The following is an 11,591-nucleotide window of genomic DNA, read 5'->3' as shown; positions in this document are numbered from 1 at the left end:
ATAGACGCTGCAGTCAGGCTCTTGAGATTTGAGGGTTTTTTTTTTTTAAATGTGGGTATGTTAGAGCTAAACACCTTCCAATGCAAGATGGGGGTCTTAGCTTTTAAATGCAACTCATTTCATGTTTTTATGTGCTTCGGAGGCTGATATATTTAGGTTTTTATAGGCTTGGGGCACATTTTCCCAAAGGCATTCAGCAGGCATTTTTGCAGGTGCCTTCGACTTAAATGATCTAATGTGTCTGGCTATTACAGGAGGCCCAGCTGATGGGAAGCTGGTACCTGGAGACCAACCTCTCAAGATTAACAATGTTGCGGTCGATGACTTGTCTGTGGAGCAGGCTGGGGACCTCATCAGGTACATTTGTCACCTGCTAGTTCCTTAGACTGTTTAAAATGTTGCTAATTCTTTCTATCAAAGGGCTTGGTGACATCCTCTTTGTGTGTTACAGGGAGTGTGAGGATACATTAACAATCACAGTCCTCAGGATTACTGTGGTAAATAAACATATGCAATTAATCACACACACACACACACACACACACACACACACACACACACACACACACACACACACACACACACACACACACACACACACACACACACACACACACACACACACACACACACCATTGCATCGAACCATTGCATGACTATCATCTGGCTTTCATGAAACAATGTAGCGACATCCATATGTACTAAGGCTAGAGATGTCCCCTGTTCAAATGTGTTTATTTCATCCACTTCATGCCAATTACAGGGGCCAAAATCATCATTTATAACTCCAGAGAAGAGAGCTAAATTGAGGTCCAACCCGGTGAAAGTGCACTTTGCAGAGGAGGTGGTGGTCAATGGCCAGTGTCAGGTGGGTTTTTCCCAATATGTCAGCTGATGATGGGATTGATTTGTACAATGCACACAGCACTTCCCGTATCCAATAACAGCTGCAACTGGTTAATAGATGCAGACGCAGCCTTACTTGAATTAGCCATAATATGACTGTCATACTGATATTTTTGTTTTGTTCTTTTTGTTGTTGGTTTTCTGGTTTCAGAGTCAGTGGTAGGATAAAGTGAGGAATTGTTAAACAACCATACAGTATACTGTCCCATTTTTGGAAATAAGCTCATTTTAAACCTCCCCTTGAGTTACATGATTGGGTTTTACCTTTCCCCTATACTTTCTACCGTTGTCTGAGTATGGTAGTGCACATTTTACCTCCAAGCTAGCAGTTAACATTGCACTGCCGTACTCAGAGAATGGTTGAAAATACAGAAGAAAGGTACAACCCTATTATTTAACTCAAGGGGAGGTGTAAAATAAGCTTATTTCCAAAAATGGGACAGTATCACTTTAAGTGATATAGAAGCAGACTAATGCCGATGCATCAAGTTTCATAACTTTGTCATCTGCTACATATTTGATGTCTCAGTCTGTACATTTGCTTGATTGATCTTAATGGTGTGCCATTGTGCCAATGAGCTGAAATCTGATCTAACAACTAAATCCTGCCTGCCATATCCCATATCATTTTCAATGTGAGAGAGAGAGAGAGAGAGAGAGAGAGAGAGAGAGAGAGAGAGAGAGAGAGAGAGAGAGAGAGAGAGAGAGAGAGAGAGAGAGAGAGAGAGAGAGAGAGAGAGAGAGAGAGAGAGAATACATGATACACATTCCTGACCGATAACCCCTACTTCAGTTTGTGGACAGAAATATTCAGCACAACTAAATTACTATGGTCTAAAATTGCCCATGGTGTAAATAGCTACAGTGAAGCCTGGGGATTACCTGTTGATAACCAAATCTTTATATTTCCAGGGAAACTCTTTACTTTTCCTGCCAAATGTCCTGAAGGTTTACCTGGAGAATGGCCAGACAAAAGCCTTCAAGTTTGAACACAAGACCAGAGTTAAGGTATGTTGTGCAGACTGAACATGCAAGTGGAATAGCATCTACTTTGGACATGCACACAGGGCTCAGCCCCTGCAAAAAGCCATTGGAACAGTATTGGCTAAGTATATGTGTTGAGTCGTCAATTAACTGTGTGACAGGGGTTCAATTGTATGTGACTCATTACTGACAATTACCCTGAATGTGTGAGAATGCCATGCAGTTGTGTTGGGTAGGTTAAGGAACTGAGTGAGCTGACATAAATATGGTCTTTGTCAGGATATTGTGATGACACTGAAGGAGAAGCTGTCCATCACCCGCATTGAGCACTTTTCCTTGCTGCTGGAGCAGCAATACAGCATCACCAAACTAGTGCTGCTCCATGAGGATGAGCTTATACAACAGGTATGTCTATGCAGGACACACACACACACCCCACACATCACGGGCAGAGTTTCATACAGCATGTGTGTCAGTCATTTTTACTTTTTTTTTTTACTGCAAGCCATCATTTAGGAGTCTAACATTTCTGCTGTTTCCCAAGGTGGTGGAGAAGAAGGAGACCCATGACTATAGGTGTTTGTTCAGAGTTTGCTTCATGCCCAGAGATCCCCAGGACCTTCTGGATGAAGACCCCGTAGCGTTTGATTATCTCTACTTGCAGGTATGCTTTATGTATGATAGGTGTGTGTGTGCGTGTGTGTGTGTGTGTGTGTGTGTGTGTGTGTGCATGTGCATGTGTGTGTGGGAGAGAGAGAGAGGCTGGAAGGGGGGCAGGGTCATATATTTTAATCAGTCATTCAATCAACATTATTTATAAAGCACATTATCATTACTCAGACGTCATTCATAGTGCTCATAGCTCACAGCTCATATCAACAAGATTATAGCTCATAGCAACAAATCAAAGCAGATGAAAATCAAGCTGTTTTTTTATTTCTTTTCATAGCATGCCACTGTTGGGGCAGTTCTAATTTCAACAATTCCATTTCACTCTGCCTTTTTTACACTGGGCACAACCAGTAGAGGAGGCTCTGAAGACCTAAGACATCTTTTAGGATGATATTTCTCTTAAGCATATTTGCGATATATTTAGGACCTAGGCCATTGAGCAAATTATAGAGTTTTTCACTCAGTTAAAGTAATATGATGGCTATTCTTTGTTTTGGTTAGAATTCTAGCAGCAGTGTTGTGAATTAGTTGCACCTGTCTCTGTGATTTTTGGGAAGGCCTTTTGAGTAGAGCAGTAGTCAAATCTGTAATGGATTAGTTTTTACAGATCCTATTGAAATACAAAATCTCTAACCTTAGACATGCCCCCTAAGATGACAAGAAGGTGATTTAGTTGTGTTTCCATGTGAGCACTGAAACTGAGATATAGACAACATTTAGTACTGGTTATGTGCTAACAATACAGAGAACAGAGCTTTACTGACTGTGTGACTATTGAATGCTGATCTGAGTGTGTATATGTGTGCGTGCGCATGTGTGTGTAGAGTTTGAGTGATGTGTTGCAGGAGAGGTTTGCCATGGAGATGAAGTGTAACACAGCGCTCAGACTAGCTGCACTGCACATACAGGAGAGACTTGCCAGCTCTGGACAATCCCCTAAAACACCTTTGAAGACTATAACGTGAGATCACACACACACGCAAACGCACACGCACACACACACACACACACACACACACACACACACACACACACACACACACACACACACACACACACACACACACACACACCATAGAGTATGTAAAAATAATACTTCAATTCATTTCTTTACACAATATAATGTGTATCTGTATTATTTCATGTGTATTGGTTTGGTTTGTAAACAGGAAAGAATGGGGCATCGAGAGCTTTGTTTCCAATACCCTGCTGAGGAACATGAGGGAGAAGGACCTTAGAAAGGCCATTAGCTACCACATGAAGAAAGCCATTTTCTTGGAGCCCAAGCAAAAGGTGAGACTGTGGACTAAGTGTTGGTGTGTGAACAGTTTTGTGTATGTGAAACCATCAAATCATTAGTCCCTGTTTTGAACAGAAAAGAGCAGAACTGCATCAATGTTGCTCTGGTTTTCTCCTCAGTTTCAAGAAATTTGTCCGTTTCCCTCGATGAGAACACAAAAAGGAATTACTCCTTAGAATTGTGTATCTATTAGTAATGCTGAAATGTTCAATGACCTGTCGCTAATGCCAGTCTTCCTCTCTCTAGGTGGTACCAGTTAATCAGGCGAGGCTAAACTACCTATATGAGATGGCAGAGCTCAAGTCATATGGAGGGAAATCTTTCAGTGCCACAATGTTGGTAAGACTTGGATTTTTCATGTGTCTGCAATGCACACAGAGCGGTTAAAAGGTTAACAGTTTTTTTGCACTATAATCTAAGAAGACATCATGAATACATTGCCATAACAATGAAATGTATTGCCAATTGCTAAGATCTATATACGTATATGACTTTGCACTAATATGAGAGTGTGAGCCAAACAAAAGTCCTATTTGTTTTCCTCAGCTGCAGGACAGAGAGTCGATGGTCAGTCTGTTGGTGGGTGTTCAGTATGGGGTGAGTCAGGTGGTCAACCACAAGCAAAGTGTCGTTAACACCCTTACCGAGTTCAGCGGCATCACCAGAGTGGAGCTCATCCCTGAATCAGAGCGGGTCAGCCTGGTTAAAATCTACCTGCAAGACATCAAGGTAGTAAACACGGCCTCAAACATCAGTGCACACTTGTACACACATACCGAACGCTCACACACAGCGAGATGAATAGATCCTGAGATTGTATGTGTTTTTTTCTATAGCCCATCACCTTGCTACTGGAGTCAGGCGCTGCGAAAGACTTATCATGTCTGGTGGCTGGATACTGCAGAGCCCTGGTTAACCCCAACATATGTGTTTTCCCTTGGCTTTGTAATCGTAAGAGCCATCGGATATCCGCAGAGGAAGGTGTGTAATCATGGACACATACCGTACACATACAAAGAAGATTTTACACTGGCCACAAATACATTGACCCCCTCCTTTCTCTCTCTTTGTCTCTTTGTGTCTGTGTGCATGCAGGTTATGTATCTCATTGTGGGAGTGACTCTGAAGATTCGGACACAGATGTGGATGCTCTATTGGCTCACATGGCCTGCGCTTCCCAAAGCAGTGACCACAAAGCAGCCTCTGGCTCCAGCGGTGGCCAATCACCAAAGAGTGAAGGCAGGGAAGAGAAGGAGAAGTCAGAAACTCCACAGCAGAAGGAGAATGGGCACATGCAGGAGGTCGAGGAGAAGGGTGTGAGGCCAGAAGATACTAACACAAAAATCACATGGGAATACAGTCAGATGGAAGAGCGGAGTACTGCTAGTAGTGCTGAAACAAGTCTGAAGACAGAGACTGCTGATGTTGTAGGCCAGGTGGAGGAGGAGAGTTGTGGAAAGACGCATGGCCAAGGCACAGAGGAGGAGCAACGCTGTTATGTCATGCTGGAAGAGCCTGCCTCAGAAACATCAGACTCTGGCCGGACCGATTCACGATTCTTGGCTAGCCTGTCTAGTGACTCCATGGATGCCCTGGAGGAGGACGACTTTATGGCCGTGTGCTCCAACCACAGACCAACCCAACTCAGTGTGGGCCTCACCCACAACACACCAACCTCATCCCCAGGCATTCCACACACAGCCATAGACCTCTTCACTACTAACACCCAGGATGGGTCCTTCCTCAGTTATGCAGCACTCTCCATTATGGCTGAGGGCCTACCGAGTCCACCAGAGGCGAGTGACGATGAGCTGGAGGAAGAACAGATCCTAAAATCTGCTGGTCTGGACCTGTCAAAACTGACTCCCTTATCTGCACCAGGGCTAGACTTGTCCAAACTGACGCCATTATCTGCACAGGGAAGTTGTGTGTTCACCTTTGAGCAGTGTGATGCACGGCAGTACTACAACATTTGCTCTAACGTCACCCCCGACAGTGCCAGAAGCCTACTCGGCGCCCTGGCAGAAAAACAGCCGGATGTGGTCGTGGAGACTGAGATGGAACGTTTACCAATTCTCCACCCTCCACCAGGCTTTGGAGACAGCAGCTCTGATGATGAGTTTTTTGATGCGCAGGATAGATTCACATCCCCAGAGCAACCTTCCTCTGTTGCCATCACCAGACGTGAGTTCACAGGCACCTTTCACCAAAAAATAGAAAGTCATTGCACGCCAATTGAACAAATCTCCAGGCACTTCCGTCTCAAAATATTCTGAAAATATTACTGGGTGTCCCCTAGACATAGTCTGAACAGGAGGCCTCTGAAATCTGGAAAATTATTTTCAGTCTCTTTTTTCAGAGCACTCAAGTACCTTGTGGGAATTTACACATATTTTAAACATTTTCTACCAAAAGCTTAAATATACTTTTATGCACCTGCTTGTGTTTTATTCTACACCCTACATACAGACATTGCCACCGTGTCTTTGGAAACACGTCTTGGGGTTTGGCCGCTGGAGGGAGCCACCTAAAGCATACTGACGTCAGTGTTAAACAATTCCTATTTTTATGGCATAAAAGGTGCATAAAGGTAGCCTGGGCGAATAGCCGACTGTTGACTCCGTCAATCAGTCTGGCAAAAGCCATGAGGAATCCGTCTCCGTGGACGATGGGAGATGGTCTGATCTTAGCGTTGCAAAAGCATACAAATAACAAAACGAAAGTGTGAATATAGTTACCTTAACCAATCAGTAACGGAGCTCGCGGGTGAGTTCTACATCACCACTCTCAACTGTTTGCTGATTGGCGAAACACTGAGAGAACCGAGCTCGAGGCTTTTGCCAGACGATGTGCGGAGCCAAAATATTTGGGTGGAGTACATGGATGGAGTCGCCAGGCTAGCATAAAGGTGCATAACATTTTAACAAACAGGAGTGTCATGAAGCCTTCAGGAAAAAATAGTAAACAATATTTGTACATTCCCACAAGGTTTTGGGTGTTCTGAAAATTATATTAAAAATGATTTTCCACCTTTGAGAGGCCTCCAGCTCAGACCATGACAAAACTTCTTATATGATTATAATAAACATTTATGAAAGTGTTTCTACTAATCTCAGTAAGAAAGAGGTGAGCCCATGTTAAGTACAAATATGTATTTTGGATGCATAAACAAAGCACAGTAAAATATAACATGTTGACCAACTTCGATTGAGTTCTGAGATGTGGGACCATCTTGTGCAAACAGCTACAGACAGCAACTATTCATATATGAGCATGCCAAATGGGCCTGTGATAGGCATAGGCAGACAAGGCGGTCGTATAGGGTGCCAGTTGCACCTAAAAGTCCCACAGAATAAGAAGATCAAACTTTTTTTTTTTAACTTTACATTGGCGATGATTGTTCATGTATAGATGTTAGTAGGTACTATATCAGCTATGCTTAATCAGATGTACAACGTTATGTTTACAGTTGCCAATTTCTAAAGGCACGAAAAGGAAACGGGGTACTCGTCTAGGGACCAAATTGACTTGAACCGGCCCTGGCCATCTACGTTGTACACCTATAAAATGGTCTGTAACTTGGAAAGGGCACTACTTCACCTAAAAAGGAAATTTTAATAGTTTCTCTTGGAGGTGTAGCCCAAATTATGCACACTGTTCCACCAGTAGAACGCTGTAATGGTCATTGAAATACTTAGTACTACCATAGTACTACACTATTATGACATTACACTGGACATTACGACTTGGTCATTGCCAGTCTGATAACAGCAAATTTATAACAGGGGCAGTGCCTTAACTGGCTAAGGAACACCCAGTAATATTTTCAACATTTTTGAGACAATAGTGAGTGAAGATTTGTTTGATTGTTGTAGAATGACTCTAGATAAAGCATGATTTCCCACCATTTCCTTTAAAAGACCTCATTTTTCACCTATACACACACATGCAGGCCATTGTTAAAACAGTGGAAGTACAAAAGATGGTAAAGACAGCCTTTTGTGATTTATTGTATATTGAATTCTGTGAGACAGCAGTTTGCCTGTAATGCAGGAGCTACTGTACTATTCCAGTTATCATGAAACCTGATGGGAAGGTGCATCACAAGCTCCAACCCATTAAGCTTTAGACCGGATCTGACTCATGGGCCAGATCAACAAATTTAGCTGCTCTTTTGCCAACGTTGTGGGATTAGGTACTTGGTCTTGGCAGGGGTTGGGATTTTCCAAGCTCCCTTCTAGTTTTAAGTAATTCAAAACTGTCTAATGGAAGCCGAGTAGACTACATAACAGTTGCAGCTATAGCAATTATTGCGCCTCCCAGTATTGTATTTTTCTGCGCTCAAGGTAGGGCATAATCAGTATTGTATTGCTGACCTGCACACTACTGGACATTACCTGTAATACATTGAATTAATTGCTAAATGTGCAATGCCAGTAAAGCAGATAATATATGGGGAATTGAAACTTGATGTGGTGTTTGGTGAATACCTCAGTCATCTATTCTGTTAATAGATTACGATCACTGTGTCAAACTGTAAAATATTCAGGTTTTAAAATATTACTCACTGATGTACCTCATTAGTTACTTTGTACATTAGTTACATAATTGCTTGACATATCATTATATTGATCATTTACAGTAAGTTTGGCTCTAAAGTAATGGTACTGTAAATGTCTATGTAAAAGGAGGAAGCCTACTGGACTCAACCTCATACCACATCAAACACAAAAACATGCGGTTAGGAATTTTAATCACCTTTTTTTGTATTTTACAGAAAATTCAATAGACTCCAGCAATAGAAAGCGGACCCTGAGCCTAAGTGACATTGGTCTCTCCGTTTATGAACTGGGAGAGAAAAGGAAAGGGGAGTGGAGAGAGGATGAGGAGCAGACAGAAGGTCAGAATTCCATCTCTGAGTCCAAGTGGAAAGTCATGAAGCAGCGACGGTCCTTCGTCGAGACAGACTACACATCACTTGTGTCCTTCCCTGAACACAACCACAAATCCAACAACCATTTTGAGGTCCTACTTGTACCCAACATACAACACCAAACAGAAGATACGCACCACCAGAGCCCCTGTCTCACGGTATTACCCCTGACCAACACTGAACAGGAGCCGTCCCAACTGGAGAGCAAGCCCCTCACCAGGCTCTGTGCCAAGCTGAGTAATGCCATGGCCGAGAGCCGTGGTCATCGCCGCCGGCACCTCTCGGCCCAAGTGGACATGGAGGTGGAGCCGGATGCCATGGAAACCAAAGCTGTGACTGACCTGCTGTCCTCCTCTGTCAGCGCAGTGCGCCGGAGCACCGCAAAGATGGAGGCAGATCTGAAAAGCAACTGCAGAAGAACAGACGAAGAGACCGAAGAGGGCATGACAGACAGGATGCCAGAAGGTCTGGTTGCCAGCCATCTCTTCTTCAAACACACTCATGGATCTCGACCTGCAGAGGCACAAGAAAGTGAGGGGGAAAGGCAAGAGCATGCCAGGCCTCGCTCCTTTACGGCCGGTCACATTGACACACCCGCAGCTTGGCACAGACCAGTCGTGATCCCCACAATATGTTACACCCCCAGCCCTGATGATGAGGAATCAGAGGGGTTGGCTAGGGATGTATTCAAAGTTAAAAGTGGTAGTTTAATAGAAGCCTTCAAGAGGGGGCTGTCAGTGAGCCGTGAAAGCCTTACCCAGGCAGAGCAGAGTGAGCTGGACGGTGAAAACTGCTTTCAAAAGTCTCAAAAATCCCCAGTGGAACCCACCACTGGCTTCATGCTCACCCCCTGCGCCCCAAGCAGCATGATTGGCCGGCTGTCAGCATCGACACTGCGTGGAAAGATCCAGAACTTGCCCCTCTACTTGTCCCGCTCCCAGGAGGTCCTGAGTGATGCCAGTTCCGGCAATGGCACCCCACACAAGAGGAGGCTGTCAGAGTCGTTCCGCGGCAGGAGGGGGAATGGGCAGCCAAGCCAAGACATGGGTAGTGGAGAGGTTACCGAAGTCAAAGTGGTCACCATCGTGTCTGAAGAGGTGACAGAGGTGATAGAGGAGATGGTGGAGGTCAGCCACCGTGGTCAAGCTGCCCAATCGCATGATGATTCTGTCAGCTCAGAGCAAGAATCCAGCTCAGAGCAGAATATGAGCACCAACCCCTCCTCCATGGTAGTGGTGACCACACAAAGCATCCCTAGCACAGAGCACAATATGACGAACCACATGCATGCCATGGGTTGTGGGCTCTTCAGAAACTGTGAGTCCCAACCCACTGATACTCAGCCCAAGTCTCTGCCCAGTCCTTGCCCACATGGGAAACCTGAGCTGGGCTGCCGCAGTGCGCTGGCGCTGGGCTGTGACGTGTTACTGGAGAGCGCCCAGGCACCATTAGAGGCCTGTGACTGTCACTCAGTCTACAGCAACTGTTTTAGTGGCGTTTTGGATGGGAACAGCTTTGATGATGAGCTGACTGTCTATGAATTCTCCTGCCGCACAAAGTCAGATCCTCTTCAGTCCAGCCCAGTGTCAGCCATCCCCCCACCCCTGACATCTACATTCTCCCCTTCGTCATCCTCTTCTTCATCCTCCTCTCTTCCTTCTTTCCCGTGTGTGATGTTACCCCCCTCTTCCTCTACCGAGCTTAGTCCTCTACTTTCTCCCCTTGAGCCTGTCAACTGCTCCCTGTCTGACCCAGAAGAAGAAGCCATCGCCTCCCTGCTGGCCCGTCGCTACCCGTCACACCCTGCAGGCTTCGCTGCACTACAGCGGGACCTAGAGACACTGCTGTCAGTGTTGGGGGGAGCCATCAAGTCTCGAGGAGACTGCGAAAACCTGGAGCACCACAGAGATTCATGTGCAGCTCACTTCTCTGAGAACAAACGCAGAATGCATGAAGAGGCACGGGGGCTGCTGGCGGGGTGCCAACGCGTGGTGCGCGCAGGGCAGACGGCGGAGGAGACGCTGCAGGCCCTCGTGCAGAGCTTCCGCTCCTTGGTGCAGTTGTCGTCCGTCTGCCTGTGCTTCTCCAGCTGCCCGCGCTGTCGTGAGCGTCACGGCCAGGCGCTGACGGGTCTCGCCGACGTGGTGAGGACATACCGGGAGTTCGCCCACACCGCCGAGTGTGTGGGCAATGCAGCAGCTACAACGGGGAAACGCAGCAGCTGCCACGACCTCAGCATCAAGCTGCTGGCTCGCCAGTGCACTGCCCTCACCACCTCTGTCTTCTGCCTCACACAGCTTTTCCGCACACTCACTGCACTCTGACCTCCAACCTCACAAATCAATCCTGCAGTCAAAGACCTTGAGGTCTTGGACCGAAGATCACTTGAGGTCCTTGAGCAGATAGAGTTCCTCGTGGGACCATGGCCGTTCACCTTAACCAGGGGAAACACTTCAAGAAGAAACACTGTGATCCTACAGTGCTCAAGCAAATGGAAGCTTTCCGTGTGTGTGTATGCCGATGGGGTATGGTGTAACGATACCCAAAAACGGGGGAAGAATAGTCTTCCTACGCTATCTGTATTAACCAGAGGGGAGGAGGGGCTCCAGTTGCGATCTGGGGTTGGGATAAAGTGGAGGAAAGGACCTCACTCTTTCTCAGAATGATTTCCTGGAGACTATAGTGAATGTGCTTTACACCTGTTGTGCCCGAGCACAGGTTTACAAAGAGTGAGCATGCACACGCACACACACACACAGGCATGCACATGCACACGTGCACGCACACACACACACA

At 45.7% G+C, this 11,591-nt stretch overlaps 1 protein-coding gene across 1 annotated transcript in view; it reads left to right on the top strand.

The window, feature by feature from the left end:
* LOC134465941 (FERM and PDZ domain-containing protein 1) overlaps window positions 1-11,119 on the top strand; it is a 16,343-nt gene extending 5,224 nt beyond the window's left edge. Inside the window, exons 3-15 of the mRNA XM_063219840.1 lie at window positions 255-357; window positions 452-497; window positions 764-868; window positions 1,819-1,914; window positions 2,170-2,295; window positions 2,435-2,554; window positions 3,387-3,523; window positions 3,732-3,855; window positions 4,109-4,201; window positions 4,409-4,591; window positions 4,699-4,843; window positions 4,958-6,046; window positions 8,640-11,119. Coding sequence (XP_063075910.1) covers window positions 255-357; window positions 452-497; window positions 764-868; window positions 1,819-1,914; window positions 2,170-2,295; window positions 2,435-2,554; window positions 3,387-3,523; window positions 3,732-3,855; window positions 4,109-4,201; window positions 4,409-4,591; window positions 4,699-4,843; window positions 4,958-6,046; window positions 8,640-11,119 — 4,847 coding nt within the window. The remainder of the gene's footprint in view (window positions 1-254; window positions 358-451; window positions 498-763; window positions 869-1,818; window positions 1,915-2,169; window positions 2,296-2,434; window positions 2,555-3,386; window positions 3,524-3,731; window positions 3,856-4,108; window positions 4,202-4,408; window positions 4,592-4,698; window positions 4,844-4,957; window positions 6,047-8,639) is intronic.
* The last annotated feature ends 472 nt before the right edge of the window (window positions 11,120-11,591 follow it).

The sequence above is a fragment of the Engraulis encrasicolus genome, chromosome 16 (assembly GCF_034702125.1).
Source record: "Engraulis encrasicolus isolate BLACKSEA-1 chromosome 16, IST_EnEncr_1.0, whole genome shotgun sequence".
Classification (NCBI taxonomy): Eukaryota; Metazoa; Chordata; class Actinopteri; order Clupeiformes; family Engraulidae; genus Engraulis; species Engraulis encrasicolus.
This window is presented reverse-complemented; position numbering and strand designations above follow the sequence as displayed.